Source organism: Thalassophryne amazonica, chromosome 12 (genome assembly GCF_902500255.1).
Source record: "Thalassophryne amazonica chromosome 12, fThaAma1.1, whole genome shotgun sequence".
NCBI classification, from domain to species: Eukaryota; Metazoa; Chordata; class Actinopteri; order Batrachoidiformes; family Batrachoididae; genus Thalassophryne; species Thalassophryne amazonica.
The window spans coordinates 25,236,336-25,257,729 of NC_047114.1; the positions used below are offsets into that span (position 1 = coordinate 25,236,336).

General features: G+C 43.1%; 1 protein-coding gene across 2 annotated transcripts in view; it reads left to right on the forward strand.

Annotated features, from left to right (window-relative positions):
* Nucleotides 1-21,394, forward strand: part of LOC117521603 (small conductance calcium-activated potassium channel protein 2-like) — a 266,087-nt gene that overhangs the window by 127,735 nt on the left and 116,958 nt on the right. For both annotated transcript variants that reach the window (XM_034182931.1, XM_034182932.1), the window contains exons 3-4: nucleotides 12,298-12,393; nucleotides 17,787-18,205. In XM_034182931.1, the coding sequence (XP_034038822.1) occupies nucleotides 12,298-12,393; nucleotides 17,787-18,205 (515 nt within the window). The remainder of the gene's footprint in view (nucleotides 1-12,297; nucleotides 12,394-17,786; nucleotides 18,206-21,394) is intronic.

Consider the following 21,394-nt stretch of genomic DNA (forward strand, 5'->3'; position numbering starts at 1 on the left):
TGGGATATCTCAATATTTAGGGCGAATACTGCCATGAACACTACTGGCCAGTAGATGGCAGTCCAGACTGTACAGCAAACAGGAAAATAATGGAGAAGCAACCTGAGCATTTAAAACATTCTGGCATTTAAAAGCAAACACAATAACAACATCTATAAACCCAAAGAATATATTCACGAGAATTTTAGACACAATATACAAAGAGTTTAGTGCTAATGTGGAGATCCGTGTGGAGCCTGATCAGAGCATCTCAAATGCATTTCTCCTGTCGTGACTGTACTGAGATTACCCATAATGCACCTGGACATAGCATGTCCACACTAAAATCTTCAAAATTAGTGCAATAATTTAAAACTAAAACATAAAGCTGATATTTTCACTGTATAAAACTTCAGAAGTGATGTTGATTTAAATAACATGTCCAAAATTAGTTTGGTTAAAATCTTAACCATAAGTTAAAACTGTATGCCTATGGATGACTTGGGTAATATTGCCAGTGAGTCAGTTTGGTGTCAAGAGCAATTGTCTTGTAACTAGTTCATCTCTTACTGCAGAGGATGGAGTGATTTCTCCTGAAACCAGCTCTCTTCTGTTCATAGAGAATAGAGCTGTTTAACAGTTAAGCACTAAAATGTTTGACATCAGACTTAACAAAAGCTTTTAACTGATAGCTTCAAGGGCGCAATTTAGAACTAGAAATTGGGGGGGACAAAGTGCGAGGCCCGCAGGGCCGAAGCCTGTAGGCCAGGGGTCTGGGGGCTGGTTTAGGCCCCCAGAAGCCAACGGTTTCTTGATGAGCTCAGATGCATTCTGAGCATCCAGAACAGTGATTTCAATGTTTTGAGAAGACCATAAAGTGGACATCATTTGACTTATGCAATTTGAAACTGTGGATATAAGTACTTTATTCTGAGAATAGCCAGCATTGATTTTATTAACATCCGGGTGTAAATAAGGTATCACATGTGTAGAACTCAAAAAGAATGATAGGTTGAGTTTTCATTAAAAAAAAAACCAACTGCAATGTGGTAAAATGTATTCATAAATATGAAAGAACAGGCTCTTAATAATTATTAACTATCGCATACTGTATTTTTTTCTCAAGATTTGTTTTTGCATAAGTTTGAAAAAACAACAGATCATAAGTTTAGGATAAATTACTTATCATAAATTTAATTTTCAAAGTGGCACTAATGACAACACTCATACTGACCATAATTTCACTTGCATAGACTGATTTTGGAGATCAAGCAATAATTGCAGATGGGCTTTCTGAGGTCCCAGATAGCTTTCTGATTTCCTTTTCTAACTTTCAGAATTTAGTGAATTAGCATATGGTCCATAGATACTTATGTGTAGACACTAGTCCCTAGAGGCAACTATTTTTGGTTTCAAATCTGGGCAAATGCAGTCCCAGAAAATTCCGAATGTGACAAACAAGAAACAGGTGTTGTAAACAAGTTAATGCTGATAAAAATACAAACTTGCAGAAACAAAGATACTATTCTGACATGGTTTTGCACATAAGACTGGCATGTTTCAAGTACACACATACGAGGTCTGTTAGAAAAGTATCAGACCTTTTTATTTTTTTCAAAAACCATATGGATTTGAATCACGTGTGATTGCATCAGCCAAGCTTGAACCTTCGTGCGCATGCGTGTGTTTTTTCACGCGTCTCGGTTGTGTCATTCGCCTGTGAGCAGACTTTGTGTGAGCAGTGGTCCACCTTCTCGTTGTCATTTTTTTATTGCGAATAAATGTCTGAACGATTTGGAGCTTTGCTGCATCAATTTTTTTCCAGAAACTGTGAGAGACCTCCAGGTGGACACCGTTCGGAAAATTCATATGGCTTTCAGGGACAATTTTAGGGGGATTACACAGATTAAGGAATGAACCAGACGGTTTAAAGACTGCCCACAGCTGCTGAGAGCGCGCCGCGCTCCGAGCGCCGATCGACAGGCTCAAACCCCGCTGAAACAACCAGATCATTTCCACCGTGAAGGCTTTGTTGATCTGGGACGTCGTCTGACTTTCACAAAAAGGCAGAAGGCATGGATATCAGCACTTTTTCGGCACATTCCACTGTTACAGGAGTTTTTTTCATGGAAAGAAAAGCGGACGGATGCGCCACCATGCCATTCATGGCGCGGCACAAAACCACCTCCGTGTTGGTCTCACAGGACAGCTTTGAAATGGCTTTCAGACGGCTGTCGGTGAGTTTTAGTCGTGTGACTATCCGAGAAATTGTGGATGAGCCTAGACATGCCAGAACATGTCCTGTGAGGCTTCATCATGGCGTTGCTTTGCGTCATGCGGCTCCACTGCAACGTGCGGAACTCCTCCGCACGTCTGTCTCAATGTGCCGAAAAACTGCTGATGTCCATGTCTTCCGCACTTCCTGTGCTAGTCAGACGACATACCGGATCAAGACAGCGTCCAGTTTAGAAATGAACGGCACATTCCACTGTTACAGGAGTTTTTGTCATGGAAAGAGGAGCGGAGTTCCGCGCGTTGCGATGGAGCTGCATGTCAATAGCGTTGAGAGACCAGGTGATCAATTCCATGGTTATTCCAAATATAGCTTGAAGAATTCACAGTCTGGTGAAGCTGGGACTTTTGAAGGTTGGAGCAGAGATAGAAAAACACAGAGGAGAGGAGAGAGGAGGAGATGTGACCGCCCTTGCCGAAGTCCCAAGTATGATTCAATTAAGTACTTTTATTAAATTTTTTTAGCGAAGTGGGGTGAAATGGGGACTGATGATAACGAGATGTGGGTAAAACGTAATGAAATGGAACAGACTGACTCATTGACTGAAGTTTCATCTCTTGAACGCCAGATGGCGCACCTGCCCCTACTACATATACTGAGCGCATCTCACAAAAAACACAACAGCCAAACAATTAAATAAAAGTACTTATTTGGATTCAGTCAGGTTCACTCTTCTCCATTTTGTTACATTTTACCCCCATTTCATGATTATCAGTCCCCATTTTGCTCTATTTCGTCCATTTCATATTTTAGTATTGGCTCCATGACATCTTGTACCTGTATTTTAACCCACGTGGATCAAAATGTAAAATGGTTTCCAGACAAGGCTAATTTTGATCATATAGCCAATATAACACTGTGATCCCTTTATTTGAATCATAAGGATCAAAAGTATTACATTGGTGATGAAAATCCTTTTTGTGACAAATGGTTAAAAAAGGGACTGCACCTTTCAGCTGCTTTGGCTGCTTTTGCAATTGGATCACTGATCTTTAGTGATGATGTAACACGTGATGGTACAAACAGAATAAATTAATTAAACTGAAGAGAAAACCCTGGAAAAGGCAGCTGTAAAAACCTGGGCAAGCAGAAGAAAAGAAGAAACCAACAAATGTTACTGAGTTTGATGCAGTTATTGCAAGTAAGAGATTTGGAAGCAAATATTAAGTGCAGTTTCCTTCAATACTGATTGGTTAGAGTATTTTTGCTGACCAAAAAAAACCCCAAAAACAATTGGTTTGCTATCTGTCACATCTTGATATGAATTCCAGGAAATAAAATCTGACATTCATATTCATATTTGGATCTCAAACAACAAAATCAAATGAATTGGGAGGGTGGTATATTACCTCTGTGGGCATAGCAGAGCCTTTGTGCCTTTTGTTATTTTTCTTAAAGAGCCTTTTTCCATCATTGGTATCAGATTGGAGTTTAGCCAGAGGACTGGTTCTCCCGCTGATGCCCTTGTGACATCATCACTGAAGCCGTATCTAACATCGCCACCTCCAAACACGAGGGAGAGATGAAGGGAGGGATAGAGGAAGTAGATTTAGACAGAAGGAGAGAGTTTAATCGAAATTAAATATGGAATAAACGTTTCAGTCTGGCAGCATCTTTAACTACAGGTCAGAGTGGACACACTCACAAAGACATCAGAATGTCCTCAGTCCATTGGACCTATCCAATGTCTTGAAGCCTGATCATTTCCAGTCATTTTTTTTCTTTGGTTGGTTTTGTGTTGAGAACAGATCAGCTGTTAAAGAGTCACTGAAAAATTTCATATCAAGCAGATGTCGGACCTTAAAGATTAGAGAAGCCGTGTCAGGACCAACCAGTCATAGGTTCAATGCTGGGGAAAGTAAAAGAAAGTGCTTACCCTATTACATCTCTAAAGTACCACTGAGCAAGATCCCTCCGTTGTTATCTTGCTCCCGATGTGCAGTTTATGACAGGACAATAACATTGTGGTGAGCATGTGAAGGTGATGTATCACATATTTATTCAGTGCTTTGTCATGACCAGTGGTGGGCACAGTTCTGCTAATCCACTAATTAGCAAAGCTAACTTTTTTGTTAGGGGATTAGCTTTTCAGCTAAGCAGCCGGTCTGCTCTGTGTCAGCCTGATCCCATCAGACCTCAGAAGCTAAGCAGTGCAGGATCTGATTAGTACTTGGATGGGAGACCTCTTTGGAACACCAGTGGCTGTGTGTGTTTCTCCAGGTAACGCTGAAGTTGTGTCAGGAAGGACATCCGGCGTAAAGCTTGTGCCAAATACCAATGCGGATCTGGCGGTGGCGACCCCGGAAAAAAAAACAAAAAAAAACGGGAACGACCGAATGGACAACAACAACAACATTAGCTTTTCAGCTAACTTTGAAAACCATCAGCGGAGCAATTAGCTTCCGCTAAATTTAGTTCCACTAACTTTCAGTCCGTGAACATTTTTTTGTGGGCATAATGAGTAAAGCTTAACAGTCAAAAACATTTGTAAATTCTAAAATCAGATGTTAGTTCCTGTCTGTTGTGTGTTTTGCAACAGCCAGACCGCCTCCCTCAGCAGAAGAGGCGGGCAGATTGAGAGAGAGAGGGAAAAGTATAATTTACTTTCCACATGCAATATCACAGACATATCTCTCAATCACTCCCAGCCTAGTCTTTCCCAATCATTTCCCCCTTGTTAAAATGCATAGAACACTGCCATCTACTGGATGGGAGTGTGAATAGCAACTAACGTGTGATTGTTGGTCGCTATTTGTTACACTGAACCAACACACAAGTGTGATTCAGCGATTCAGAAGAGACTTATTTCCCATAATGCCTTTTTATCATATTTGGTGGACAGAGACGTCTGGACACAAATGCTGGACTCAGCAACACAGCTTAAGATCATTTATTGAATGAATCAGACAAAAAGGCAGTAAAAAAAACAGCAAACAAATCAGAATCATCAGGCGTTGGCATGGTCAGATAAACAGGCAGGTGGTCAAAACACAGCGTGGAAGCAGGACTAGAAAACACGGAATACACAGCTGGAAGCGAAAGCACAAGGCACAACGATGTGGCAGAGATCTAGTGCAACCAGTGAAGCGTAAATACACCCGGATGATGTGCTGCAGAAGAGAAACAGGTGTGTGGAAAGCTCCAGAACAGGGTGTGGCCCAGACAGTGTACACCATCCACCACAAGAGACAGACAAGAGAGATAGGGAAAGACAAAGCCCAAGCAGGAAAAACCCAACAAGAGAAATCACACACACAAAGCCAAATCAAACTAAACTAAGCAGAACTAAGCAGAACAAAGCATAATACAAAAAGTGAGATCATGACACTTTTGGTGCGTGTGTCTGTTAACACTCAAACCTTCAGAATTACATTACATTAAAGGACATGTGCGATATTTTCACCTTGTAAAAATGTTGCTGTTAATGTCGATAAACTGTCCGGAATTAGTTTTTTTTCATAAATGAAACCTTGAGTGAAAAGTGCCTTGCTTTTCATGTCTCCTGCTACACATCTGTGTTGTTGCATGTGGAAAGTAAATGGCACTTCCTTACAGCAGCGGGCTGGGTGCATAAAGACAGAAGCGCTGGCTTGTTGTTTGTTTTGGGTTTGTGATCGTCTTTGATTTTACAGTTTCAAGTGCGTAAACTCGAAACTGGCTTATTTGTAGCTGACAGTGTCCTGAGTCAGTACTATAAGTTAGTGGCTAGCCGTTAGCTGTAACCTCTGCTCTCTTTTTTTTTGTGGTTTATCGGTTTAGCATTATGAAAGTTAACTTTTTAGTTAGCGGATTAGCGGTTATCAAAGCTAACTTTTTGGTTAGCTGTGCCCACCACTGGTCATGACGTGAAGGTGAAGATGAAGAGTGTGAGTGAGTCTGATTTTTTTTTTTTTTTTTTTGGTAATTACTGCTGTAACACAAAGACAACACTGGGGTCAGTTTGTCACTAATTTAGAAAAGCAGTACCTCTTTAAGGTGATTTATTATTGTTAGTTTGTGTATTTTTTTAATTATTTTTTTTTTTGTCTGTCAGGAGAAAGTCTCCAAGCACATCAGAAATGACAACAGAGGCGGTTCTAGCTTGTATGCCCTGGATGAAGCCCCCCCCCCCCCCCCATCACACCCATAGACATTTGTTTTCATTACCACCACCAGCACCTGAAACAAAACTAAACAAAAACACTATTTTGCACAAACTGTAACTTCTTATTCTCTGTTTCATATCTAATGTTTGAATATTTAGATCTAATATTTGTTAGTCCCTCTCATTACATACAAAATATAGAGGTGGGAATCTCTAGGCATCACACAGTTCAATTCAGTGGTACTTCAGAGGGCTGCGATTTGATTATAAAACATTTACCACTGCATCTTGATGCACCTCATTTCTATACAGGATTTCTTTTCCCCCCGCTGTGTGACTACTTGGTACTTTTTGGTATTTATAATGATCCATAATAATTGCTTTTTTAACAGCTCAGCCACATTAGCACCCGTGTGGTTCTCATTCACCGTTTCTAAATTCTAAAACCCAGGTGGGCTGTGGTCCCTGCAGGCCCCCTGCTAAAACCGTGGGCTCAGGTACCTGACTCCACCTTGGACAATAACTACTTCAGCCAATTAAAAGGTCAAAAGATTATGTGCACCTCTTTGCGATGCAGGAACACGTGCACACGGGCTGTGCTGCACTAATGGACTTTGTATTAGTGTAATCTGTTCTCATCTTGTGCACGCGTAGTATTAGAATTAGGATCTTCCACCCCATCACCGCCTGGCTCCTTGATGGCAGGGGCACATCGTGGTGGTCTCTCCTTTTAGTCAGGGCGGTTCCTGTGAACTTTCTCAGTGGATGTCCTGCGTGTGTGTGAGACACCTCGTCAGTCAGCAGAGGTGCCTGCACAAATAGATAACGCCCACTCACCACACTGTGAGGTGATATGGATTGACATGACGTGCCAAGGAACCATCAAAAACCGGTTCACGCAAGTGAAAGTCGCTTTTGTGCCTCCCCCTCTAAGTTGGTGCCCTTTGCGAGGCACCATATCGCCCATATCATCTGCCTGAGAATTTCCCTTTGCTTGAGCGGTAGGCCTGCGATTGGAGGAGAGATGATTATATGTTGATGTGGTCAGTTCTTAATCATTAAAAAAACTCTCTTAATTTCCATATTATCTGCATATTAGAGAAACAGGGTCTCCCGTCTGGGTTTGGGCTCAGTTATTTACAGATTAACAGTTTTTGGGCCTTGTTTGAGTTATGCACTGTTATTTGTTATTACAGTACATTTTGTTCAGGCTCACCACAGCAGATCCAGTTCAGACCCACAGTGGGACTTGGCACAAGTGTCAAGCTGGATGCCCTTCCTGACGCAACTCCAGTCTTACCCACAGAAACACACAGACAGTCCCTGATCTTCCTAAGAATCTTACATCCTAGTACTAACCAGGACCTGCTCTACTTAGTGTCTGAGATCCGATGGGCTCAGCTGTACACAGAGCAGACGGGCTGCACTGAGATATGCACTGTGAGCTCCACTATGCTATTATAACAATGTCTTAAAATGTTTTGATTTAGTTTGGACCAAATATGACAGAATGATTAAGGGTCTGCCAAGAAAACATTAATTTTATTGAGAGAAAAAATTTGTGACATGTCAAGGTCACAAGCCAAGGTCAGTGTTTAGGGCCAGTCCTTGTACATAGGCTATATGAGGTATCTTATAAAACTAACCGGCAGTTTTATAAAGAAAAAAAAACTATATAGATTTGATTGACATGCGATTACACCAGTCATGCTTGAACCCTCGTGCGCATGCGTGAGTTTTTTCACGCGTGTCGGTGATGTCATTTCCCTGTGGGCAGGCCTTGAGTGAGATGTGGTCCCGCCCTCTCGGCTGAATTCCTTTGTTTCACACGCTGCTCGAGACGGCGCGCGTTGCTTTATCAAAATTTTTTCTGGACCTGTGAGGAATATCCGAGTGGACACTATTCGAGAAATTAAGATGGTTTTCGGTGAAAGGTTTAACGGCTGATGAGAGATTATGGGGTGTTTCTGTCGGTGTAAGGACTTCCCACAGAGTGGGACATCCTGCAGCGCTTCCAGGCGCCGTCGTCGGCCTGTTTCAAGCTGAAATCATCCTAATTTAAGGCTCTGTTGACCCAGGACATCGTGAGAGAACAGAGAGAGGCCGGCATGAGGACTTTATGCGGACATTCCACTGTTTAAGGACATTTTGTAATGAAAGACGTGCGCGCAAATTCGCCGGGTCGTTTCTGTGACGACTCGGTGAATCTGTGTGCGCCGCGACAGGAAAAACACCTCCGTGTTGAAAACCGTTTGTAAAATTCAGGCGGCTTTTGATGGCTTTCAACAAGTGAGTAACTGAGAAATTGTTTAACAGCTGGGCATGTTCCAACTTGTCCGTTAAGGTTTCCAACGGAGGTGTTTTTCCTGTCGCGACCCCCCGCGGTTGGGTCCGGCTCGACATGCGACTCTGCCCGCACGTTCTTTGATTACAACATGTCCGTTAACAATGGAATGTCCGAATAAACTCCTCATGCCGACTTCTTCTGAAAGTTCTCTGTTCTCTGACGACTTACTGGGTCAACAGAGCCTGAAATGTGGAAGTTTTCAACTTGAAACGGCGAGACGCTGCCGCCTCGAAGCGCAGATCGCCGTCAGGCGCCGTGGGCCGTCCTTACGGCAACACTACCAGACCAAAATCTCTCATCAGCCGTTAAAATTTTTACCGAAAACCAGCTGAATTTATCGAATGGTGTCCACTCAGTTGTGCCTTACAGTTTTGAAAAAATTTTGATCAAACAAAGCAGCAGTCTCTGAGCCATTCCTAAACAATGAAAAAATCGATGAGAGGGTGGGCGACTCCTCACTCAAAGACTGCCCACAGGCGAATGACGTAACCGACAGGCGTGAAAAAACTCTCGCATGCCCACGAGGGTTCAAGCATGTCTGATGTAATCACACGTGATTCAAATCCATATGGTTTTTGAAAAAAATAACAAGGTCTGATACTTTTCTAATAGACCTCGTATTTATTTACAACAAGAGCAATCAGAGATTTCTGACATCCGCTAATCTGGATCTGGATCACCTCCAAAACTTAGTAAAGTCTTCCACACCCTAATATCTATCTGTGGTGTACATTTGGTGAGAATCTGTGAAGTAGTTTTGAAGTAACCTTTCAAAGCATATATAAAGGGAAATCTAGATCCAGAATCCAGACCTGGAGCACCTCCAAAAGTCAGTAGAGAATTTCCTGCTTTAATATTTATATGTGGTGCAAATATGGTGAGAATCCATGAAGTAGTTTTGACATAATCTTTCAAAGTGTATATAAAGTGAAATCTTGATCAAGAATCCAGATTTGGATCCAGATCACCTCCAAAATTGAACAGAGTCTTCCATGGCCTAATATGTATTTGTGGTGAAAGTTTTCTCAAAATCCATGCAGTAGATTTGATGTAATCTTGCTAACAGTAATCCTTCAAAGCCTATATAAAGTGAAACTTGATCCAGATTCCAGAAACCGGATTCAGATCACCTCCAAAATTTAGTGGGTTCTTCCATGGCCTAATATCTATCTGTGGTGAAAGTTTCGTCTAAATCTGTGTAGTAGTTTTGACGTAATCCTGCTAACAGACAGACAGACAAATAAATAAACGCAGATGATTTTATTACATCCTTGGGGGACTTAATTAAGCACTAATATGAAGTCAAGTGATTTGATTTGATAAGTAATAAAAAATAAATGTGTATCAAAAATGTTTGATATTTTATCTTGATGTTGAGGAAATAAATACATTTTTGGATATATTCTGCCTCATCGCCTGGGCTCTGGTTATGGATTTTCACCTCGTTGAATGGAACATTCCAGCTTTCACCTCATGAAATATTCGTACCATTGAACTCTTAAACATTCATTATTTGTATATTATCCTCTGTCAATTGGTGGAAGTAATAAAGCGGGAAAGCACATATTAAAATGGCTTAATTCTGAAACAGGTTTGTTTTTTTGTTTTGGTTGTTTATTGGCAGTCCCAGGTTGCTCGGAGTTGCTGGAGCTCTGCATTGGAATTTGGCAAGTTTTACTGCAGATGCCTTTCTTGACACAACTCAAGTTGTACATGGAGAAACCTGTTCAATGCCCCTGGTGCTCTTCAGGGTCCTTCCAGTCAAATACTAATTATTCCCAATTATTTAAGTTCTGAAATCAGGTGTGAGAGGTACAAATACAAATTTCCTATATGCCAATATAGATTGTTTTCAGAATATAGGATCTGTAATTGGAAAACTTCAGTAAATTTAATTAGCTTTCAATTAGCAGTCTGCATTAGTAAGTCCCTTCGGCTGCTCTCTTGTTTGCACTCGGGGTCGCCACAGCAAATCCAAGGTGGATCTGCATGTTGAATTGGCACAGGTTTTACGCCAGATGCCCTTCCTGACGCAACTCCACATTACATGGAGAAATGTGGCAGGGGTGGGATTTGAACCTGGAACCTTCTGAACTGAAACCAAGCGCATTAACCACTTGGCCACCACCCCTGCTAATTAGCAGTCTGCATTACCAGCTCAAAATTGTGATGCATTTCTAAGTCTGATTTGCTGAGACACACAGCTGTTACATGTAGACAGTTGATGATTTATGTCTTTAAGAAAGTTGTCAGGTTGTTCTGACTGGTTCTGAATGGGTTCTGTTCATTCATCATACTGACCTCAGCTGGTGTGGAAGTGACCTGTCCTCTGTGCAGGCCCCTCCCACATCAGACAGGGCGCATGTGACGCACAGGATGTCATTTTATTTTACGTCACACGGCAGGCGCCTGAGGCAGAGCTGAGGTGTTTCCTGCCCCAGAGGAGTGAAACGCATTGAGCGCCAGTGTGCAGCGGGACTGAAAACTCCTTGAACCTCTGACAGCTGGATTAATTGGTTTACTCGATGTTATTTCACTGGGGAGTTCTCAAAACAGTTGCGGACATTGGAATTTCTTGAGAACACTGCAACCACCTGAGGGCTAACGCAATCTAGTTGATGGCTAAAAATAAACTCATAATGTGGACCATCAGAGGACGCAGCGCAAACCGCCGTCACCGCTATGAAAGATCTTTCTTTCTTGTTTTTGTCACTATTACAATAACTCCACCATCGCTCACCCAGTGCAGAGCACCGGTTTGACTCTGCTGTTAAAATGATTTATCCAATGACTTAAATGGTGAGATTTAGGTTGTGCAGGTTCTCATTTTGTAGCTGTACGGCGGCGGTGCAGACGCAGGCGGTTGCACAGCGCTGCGGCAGCGGCATCCTGCCGGACTATTAGTCACCACCAAAGCTCACCGTGGTGGCCTCGCGACTAATGTTAGCTCTGCCTTTTCTGCACCTGCTATTAAATGGAAAGTTCCCCTGTTAGAGGCTTTGATTAATTGCTGGTTTTTACAGCTTGGGAGTAAAACATGAGGCTGCACCGCCACCTGCAGCCGCGTTCTCTCCGAACATCCCGGCTCCAGCGGGTGCAGAAACCCGTCATCTGCAATCATTTTGCCTTTTAGGGTATAATCAGCATTGTGTGTGTGTGTGTGTGCATCTATGTGCGCAAAGGATGTGCTTATGCCTACATCATGTGGTCATGTGACTAAAATACATGTTAAAAACACAGCTTTTGCACTCACATTTCTACCACTCCCTCACACTCACAGTATTTCTTTTGTGCAGGTTTTTTTTTTTTTCTGTGTTGAGCCAAAGCTCTAAAAAGCTTTCACTTCTATTCTGCTTTTCTCAGCTACCTCGTGTCACCTTGTTGCTAAGCAATAGCTTTTTAATTCACAAAGCACTGCTTTGCTTGACATTGTGTAAGAGCACTGCAATTTAGCACGAGGTACTGAAAATATGGTAGAAGTACTTCATACACGCTACTACATATATACATTAGAACTATGATGTTATCATGTGTCATTTATTATTTTAGTGCAGATGTTTCTAATCATGTTTTCAATCTCTTTTCTCTTTCCAGGAATCTTCATACTCATTTGCACTGAAATGCCTTATCAGCCTTTCCACTGTTATATTGCTTGGTCTTATAATAATGTACCATGCCCGGGAAATCCAGGTGAGATTGCTGCAGAAAATACACACATGATGCAAGCAGAATTTTTGTATTTTTTTACTAATATACTGAGCAAAACTTCCAGAGTAACAAGCTAACATGATGGTTAAAGTCAAAGGGTCTTACTAGGGTCCCATATAACATGCACTAAATTGTCTGCGTATTCTAAAATTTTGCATGTTTGGTTGGTAAACATTTTGCTAGTGACTTGCAACAAATAATTGCACAAATGATGGCAGGTGGTAACATGACTTCAACAGCAGTAGGTAAATGAGGATTTTGCTTCTGTTAATGATTGTAAGAGAAAAATGAAATTCAATCAGCCGCTTGCAGGTTTGGAAAAAATAACACAAACACACACGTTTTAACTGAAAATGTAATTTATTGAACATTTACCAAACTGAAAGTGAACGTATGCTGTTTCAATGGAGGAGCGCAGTACGCGGCACAAGCCCAATTTCAACATTCCTCCGTCACCAAAAAATGTTAGTTTCAAATGCACATTCCAATGACGGAGGGCTTTTCACGGTACGGGTACTGACTCCGGTGTTAATATATTCATTTCAGTTTCACATAACTGGAGAGGATGTGACAATTAGAATCACATAGATTTGTGAATGATTTGTAGGTGGAGCTGTCCACTGCACGGGCACTGACCTGTTACTTCAGGAAAAAGTGCAGCACTGGACAGAATGTGTGGTTTTCTTTTGTTATAAATAGGCAGGGATGCGGGACCTCGTTAGTAACGCGTTACTCTAACCTGACTGCTTTTTTCAGTAATGATTAATCTCATACCTTACAACCCTCTGGGGTCGACCCCGTCATATATGACAGCGGAATACAAGTTTTATTTAATGATACACAGCTTTTTAATGATATTAGATACAAACTTACTTTTTTGGCAGAAGAGTACACACCATGGACTTTCCAAGCAGCCCTCCACCATGCTTGTAGTCCTCATAGAAGCTGTGTGATGATGTGCACAATGTGAGTGTCAGATCAGGAATTGGTTCACCGTCACATGGTTTTCCAATATCCAGTCATAGGGCAGAGCAGTCTCGCATAGCGCACCAAAGAGTGTTAGTAGAAGGGATGTGTTACTCGTAGACCCGTGAATGTTGTTGAAATAAGCCTCTGTCACTCCACCCGTAAAGCACTGTTACGCATATGAATGGAAGTGATCAGAGTAAGAGGGCCTCATACAATCGCACGTGGTGCACCAAAGAGTGTGAGTAGAAGAGATGCCTCACTACTTGCCCTGTAAATGTTGTTGAATAAGCCTATGGCAAGCTGTCTTGCTCCAGCAATTGACCCGTAAAGCACCGTTTACGCATATGAATGGAACGAGGGGGAGGGGCCCCTCAAAGTGTGAAAGGTTGTTTTCAGTGCAGGAAAACACTCCAAAAAGAACAGTCAACTCCATGGAAGTGCAAAGTTTGTGATGTGGCCCTTTGTGTAATAGCAGACAGAAATTGCTTTGAGATGTGGCATGAAGACTAACAAAACGCATAGACCATTTTATATATTTTGTTCAAAATGTGCACTTGTGTTTATTTTTAGAACCTTTATTTTGTACATTCTTTTGTACAAGAACCCAAACTATCTTTATAAAGTGTCCAAATAGTTGTTTGTTATAGTTTGCTGTGTGTTTTGAATAAATGTGTGTGAAACTTATTTTCTGCTTTATTTTTTTTCCTTTCTTATTTCTGATTGTAAACCTTTATTACACTTATAAAACACCACTATAGCATTTATATTCTGAAAGTACATATTGTCCTAAAAAATAAGAGATGTACTACTTTATAGTGGGATGCAGGGTGAGCTTTTAACAGCAATAATAAAACATTTATGCCAGGTGAGTGAACTTTCCAAAAAATGCCCTCGAACGGTTTCCAAATCAGTCACTGTGCATTACTATTCTGTATTTGTATGCAAAATGAATCAGGGGTGCCCGACCGGTCGATCGCAGAGATAGTGTGGGTCGATTGCAGTACATGGACAGAGCAGCTTCAACTTGAAAAAAACACTTGTCTCTCAAAGTGCAGAGCACGGGCCGGTACTTAGGGTTTAATTAGGTCAAATAAGTAGGGAGGTACCAGTCCATGAACAATTTTTATAGGTAAGTAACAGAACCTTAAAATTTGATCTCACTGGGACATGAAGCCAGTGAAGAGATCACAAAATGGGTGTAATGTGGTCAAACGTTCTGCTTCCTGTCAAAAGTCTGGCAGCAGCATTTTGAACCAATTGGAGACCCCTAATGCTGGACTGCAGTAAACCAGAAAATAGAACATTGTAGTAGTCCAATCTAGAAGAGACAAACTCTTGTTTCAGGGTCTCAGCATCAGCCATAGACAGGATGGGATGAATCTTCGCTATATTTCGCAGGTGGAAAAAGCAGTCCTCATAATATCTCTAATGTGGAGGCCAAAGAATAACGTAAGATAAAAAATAACCCCAAGGTTCCTCACTTTGTCAGTGTGATGTACACAAGCCTAGGCTAAGTGTTAGCTGGACAAATTGATACCGATGTCTCACTGGACCAAGAACCATCATTTCATTCTTGTCAGAGTTTAAAAGTAGGAAATTGCTAGACATCCAGCTGCTTTTAAAAATGACTAATCAGTAAAGTAACTAAGTTATTTTTTCAAGGAGTAATCAGTAACTGGATTACTTTTTCAAAGTAACTGTGGCAACACTGTGAATATGCCACTATTAATTAATGTTTAATTGTGGTGTCTTCTGTGTGAAAGAAGATAGTTGAATGAAAATAAGGAAATGCATACCCCAAACAGCTCACTGGAAATGATTTAATCAGATTTCTGCATGTCTGAAATCCCACAACAATTAGCACACTTCTTTCAAATGTGCAATATACAGATACAATTATAAATTTCCTAAATTCCTTTTGGCCTTCATATGTAAATTAACCTATTTGCATGTTCTCCTTCCGGGATTTTGATCTGATGACCACTTCACATCATGTTTTTAACACTAACTCCTAACTTTCTTTAGCATTATGACCCAGGTGGGAGATAAACCCACAATTCCCACCTTTGGAGGCTGATGTCTTAACTATTAGGCCAGTGGGCCAAATGTAGTAGTTTTAGGACACTTTATTGATACGCTTACCATATTGATATATGGTAACCATATTGATATATGGTAAGCGTATCTGTGTATCCTTTGGTGTGTTGGTCAAAAAATGAGGTAAACACTGACAAAGGAGCAATACGCAAACATGAATGGACCGCAATGAATTGTACACACAATTAAATGTTTTTAATAGTTCTCACAAGAATCACTACACAGAATCAATGCAGTGTATCTCAGTTGATTATATAAACATATCCTTATTGTCGCAAAGGAAGTTTTGCTCATTGCATATTGTTTGTTGTTGATGATGTTTCTGTGGTTATTGTTTAAAGCACAGACCATGACTAAGGCTGTGTCATGTAAATGTGCGCATCTGTGTACGTGTGTGCAGGTTGTAGGAGCATGGTGTCAATATATATAGTGCAACGGAAAAAAAACAAGCAAAGCTTTGCACATGCACTTTAGTAGTGGCCTGGCTGGGTGTATGATTCCCTGTGCCCTTGACCGAACGGTCCCCCCTAAAAATCGGTCCGCCCTGCCTTCACTGCGTCATTTCTGAGCGTCAGCAGCATTTCACCGATTAGCATCTCATTTCTGGTTAACACTGACTTTAGAATGATTTAAGAGGTTTTACTTTGTCATCTGATGGTTAATAATCACATTATTCCCAATGGTTACTTTGGGTGTAGAGAATTAGACTCAGAGTCAGTCTCACACGTATGCACAGTGAAGGCACAGTGAAGGCAGTCCAGACCAATTTTTATAGGGGACCATTCCGTCGGCGACACCGGCCTGAATTATGTTCTCAGTCTGAGCCTGACTACTGACAAAATATGGGAAATGCCACTTTGGAAGACCGGTGTCGCAGACTGAACGGTCCGCCATTAAAAATTGGTCCTTCCTGCACATGCGTCATTTTGGAGCTCAGACGCTCGTCTAAGACAGAGTCTCTTCACCCAAAGTAATCAAATGGATTAATGGAATTAATAACCATCAGATGACAAAGTAAAACCTCTTAAATCATTCTAAAGTCAATCTTAAGCAGAAACGAGGCAAAACTCTGTGACGCTTTGAAGTGACCGACACACAGTGAATGCATCAGCTAGCAGCTTGTGTAGCCGCGGCGCTCTGATGGCTTCCTTTGTCTTTTATGATGAAATAATGCTGAATTTATGTGGAAATGATTGTTGTACAAAAGCTTCATATATCAGTCGCTGAGATCGCTGATGACTGGACTGAAGTTTGAAGCAGAAACGAGATGATAATCCGTGAACCGTGGCCAAGGCGGACCGATTTTTAGGGGGGCCTGTTCGGTCGGCAGCACCGGGGGCTGTGTGTTTCTCTGAGTAAGGAAGGGCATCCAGTGTAAAACTTGTGCCAAATCCCAATGTGGATCAGTGCTGAATATGCTGTGGTGACCTTGAGTTAAACCCACAGCTGTAGTGTTTGTGGGTACATCGTCGCAGGCTGTTGAAGCCCTGTCAGACGAAGATCTGGATAAGTTCTTGTCATGATTTTTTTGTAGGGTTTAAGAAAGCAAGTGTCTCTTTCTCTTCCACACACATCGCGAAAGCTCCTCATGCTTTCAGTCTGTTCAGCGGAGAGTCGGTCGAGTGAACTGCTGGAGCTCTCCGCCCGAAGATTCCTGCTCCAAGAAGAAAACCCTGCATAATTTCAAATAAAATATCAATAAAGTAAAATATAACATAACGCTAAAATACCCTCGGCCATATGAGCATAAAAATAGGAAAAAGAATGTGACCTTTTGACCTCTTAAAATAGGTCAAGGTTAGCAATCTTTGAACTTGTCCAAGCTCTGTGATCCCAAGAATGGACCCTGTGAATTTGGGGACCCTGGCAGTAACAGGACTGGACCTATGCTGAGCACAGACAGATGGATAGACGCAAGGCTTTCGCAATACCCAGTGGCCATATCTTGGCCTCAGGTACTAAAATGACAGGGATCTGTTTAGGTATCATATAAAACAAATAATGAAGGTTTTCCATCCATGTAATGAAAAAAATATTTTCATTTGTTTCAAGATGGAATGTACTGTTCAATGCCTCATTAAATGGTACATTCCACCTTTCAACTCATGCAAATATTCTTCCCATTGCGCTGATAAACATTCCGTAGCTTAACTCCTGTGCGTAAAACTATTGACTTTTTTTTTGTCTTTTACAATTTCAAAAATGAAAACAGTCCAAGCTGTGTTTATATTTTAGTAACAGCTTTGTGCAACAGATGGAAATGTGTGCATGAAAAGTAAATATGTCCCTTTTTTGAATTTTTTGTTTAGCTATTTATGGTGGACAATGGTGCGGACGACTGGAGGATAGCCATGACGTATGAGCGGATCTTCTTCATTGTGCTTGAGCTGCTGGTGTGTGCCATCCATCCCATCCCGGGGCAGTATGTCTTCACCTGGACGGCGCGGTTGGCCTTCACATATACGCCGTCGGTAGCCGACGCCGACGTGGACATCATCCTCTCCATCCCCATGTTCCTGAGGCTCTACCTGATCGGCAGGGTCATGTTACTCCACAGCAAGCTGTTCACGGACGCTTCGTCTCGCAGCATCGGCGCCCTGAACAAGATCAACTTCAATACACGCTTTGTCATGAAGACCCTCATGACCATCTGTCCAGGAACTGTCCTGCTGGTGTTCAGTATATCTTCCTGGATCATTGCTGCATGGACTGTGCGCGTCTGTGAGAGGTAACTACAGGCTGATGCATGTCAGTGGGGATAAACTGGAATTGTCCGCTGCACGTGACACACGATGTGGAGTCTTATGCAGCTTCACAGTCTCGTCTCCCAGTGTTCCCTTGCTTGTCATCACTCATGCACACTCGATGACACGCGTGTGGAATCATCAGCACGACACACGTAGGCGCACACGCACAGACACGCCCACCTTCTACTTCACTGCCTGTTTTTGAGAAGTCCCTGACACGCGTCTCATGAGCGTTTGTCGCACTACTCCTGCCTCTTACTGCTGTTTTATTCCGTTTGTCCATAATTCATGAGTGTCTAATTGTTTGTTTTAATGAATGGTTTGTTTTGGGAATGCCCAGGAGCCCCAAACCCGTTTTCTTCCCAAATCTGCGCATCAGGCTTCTTCTCAAGGGGGCAGCAATAATTCTCACTCAAAGTGAGAGAGGCAGGGAAAAATGAAAAACAGATTTTCTTTTCTTTCTTGATTTGCATTTGCATGAGAAGCTAATGTCAGCTTTGATATTTTAAAGTCACTGAGAGGAAAGATGACGAGAAGGATGGATGCAAAGTGCATGTGAAAGAGTAAATTATTTGCGATGTTGGTCAGTCCTTCTGCATGTTTACAAACCCAAATCAGAAAAAGTTGGGAGACAGTGACTTAGTGGTTAGCACTGTCGCCCCACAGCAAGAAGGTCATGGGTTCGATTCTCACCTGTAGCCTTTCTGTGTGGATGTGTTCCGGTTTCCTCCCACATTTAATGACATGCAGGTTTGGTGAATTGGAAACTTTATAATTGTCCATGTCTCCCTTGTAAAAGAGGTCTCAATCTCAATGGGACAAACCTGGTTAAATAAAGGTAAAATTAAATTAAAAAGTTACGGAAGAAGTCGCAATGTGGATGAATGCTAATTAAACAAACAAGCAAAAATAACACACACACTAAAACCACACACAAACAGTGACTCTTGCATTTACTTTGATTTATGTTCCGTTCCAGGCAACATGAACTAATGATATTTCATGTTTTGTGTGGGTTGTTAAATGTACATCCGTTCCTACATTTAAGGCCTGCAACACATTCCAAAAAACATTGAGATGGAAGCAATTTATTCTAAATATAATGATTAAATCATTACTCTAATGCCCCGTTTACACCAGACTGAGACCCATACAAGACCTACAGTTGTTACATGGGAAACAAGGTAACAGTAGATTCAGTAGATTCTCACAAATCCAACAAGATGTTGTGTGGGCCGCCAGAAGAGGAGGTACTGCTGGCCCACCACCAGAGGGCGCCCTGTCTGGAGTGCGGGCTCCAGGCACCAGAGGGCGCAGCCGCCTCACAGGAGCAGCCAGGGTGACAGCTGTCACGCATCACCTGCAACAGCTGTTACCAATCATCTGATCGGCAGGAGTATATCAGCAGGACGACGTCTCCACCTCTTTGCCGAGATATCGTTCTACCTGGAAGGTAACGTACCTCAGCTGTCTGCTTGACAATAACCTTTGTGACTTTTGTGCATTATCTTTTGGACTGTTTTTCCAACGAGAGGTGGAGGTAGCTTTCCTGCCGTGCTGATTTCTGGGTGCAAACGCATCCTCATTCACTTGCTTTTTGTTCCTCGCCAGCAGTACCAGATCCGACACGCGGAGGCAGTGGCCACCTGGGAGTTCGGGACTTGGCGGCTCCAGTATTCCCGGGGTCTGGTGGCGGAGGAAATCGTGTGGTTCCGGTTCTGCTTTGGACAGGCGTCTCCTATCTTCGAGCCTGCCCACACGACACCTTGTGAATTGACTGTTGTCTATTGTTGCAATCTGTTGTATTTGTTGTGCACATTCACAACAGTAAAGTGTTGTTATTTGACCTATTCCATTGTCCGTTCATTTGCGCCCCCTGTTGTGGGTCCGTGTACCTACACTTTCCCAACAGGATATCTCGGCCATCGTCATGGATCCCGAGGGGCGTCAACCGGCTGTTGAACGGCCAATGGAAGAACAGGGCGCACAGGCGTCCGCAGGAGGAATGATCGGTGAGTTGCAGCGGATCCTCACCGCTTTCACGGCTCGGTTGGATTTAATGACCAAGCAGAACGTCCTCCTTAACCGCAGGGTGGAGGCTCTCGCCGCGCAGGTGGAAGCGCGCCCTCAGGGCGCTGCTGCGGCTCTCCCTCCTGTCGACCCTGTGCGTACAAGTGACGTTCCACAGGTCGTTCAACGACCCCCCCCACCTTCCCCGGAAGCATACATAAGCCCTCCAGAGCCGTACGGAGGTTGTGTGGAGACGTGCGCGGACTTCCTTATGCAGTGTTCGCTCGTCTTCGCACAACATCCTGTCATGTACGCGACTGATGCCAGCAAGATAGCTTATGTAATAAACCTGCTTCGTGGTGAGGCACGCGCTTGGGCTACAGCGCTCTGGGAGCAAAATTCACGGCTCCTTCTGACATATGATGGGTTTGTGAGGGAGTTCAGAACAGTGTTCGATCACCCGAATAGAGGAGAGACCGCTTCAGCCGTGCTGCTGTCAATGAGACAGGGGCGCCGGAGCGCAGCTGCCTATGCAGTCGACTTCCGCATCGCGGCTGCGAGGTCCGGCTGGAATAGCACTGCCCTCCGCGCCGCCTTTGTAAACGGACTGTCATTGGTTCTAAAGGAGCACCTGGTGGCTAAGGACGAACCGCGGGATTTAGATGGGCTTATTGATCTCGTTATACGATTAGACAATCGGTTAGAAGAACGCCGTCGGGAACGAGACGAAGGGCGTGGCCGGGCATGCGCCGTCCCTCTCCCTTCCGGTTCCGACCGCGTTCCGCCCTCCCCACGCTCCACGGCCCCTGCGCTCCGTGTGGTTACAGCTCCCCCTGCTGACGAAGTTATGGACACGAGCAGGGCCACATTTAGGGCACCAGATAGACAGAGGAGGCTGGCCCGCGGAGCGTGTTTTGTTTGTGGCTCGATAGAGCATCAGGTAAGAGACTGCCCCGAGCGGTTAAACACCAACGCCCGCCCCTAGAAACTGGGCTAGGGGTGGGCCGAGACATTCACGTGGGACACACCCACATTGCCACACGACTCCCAGTTACAATCCTTTATGAGGATTTAACCCTGAAGGCCCCAGCACTGGTGGACACGGGCTCTGAAGGGAATCTGTTAGACAGCAGATGGGCCAGGGAGATAGGGTTCCCTCT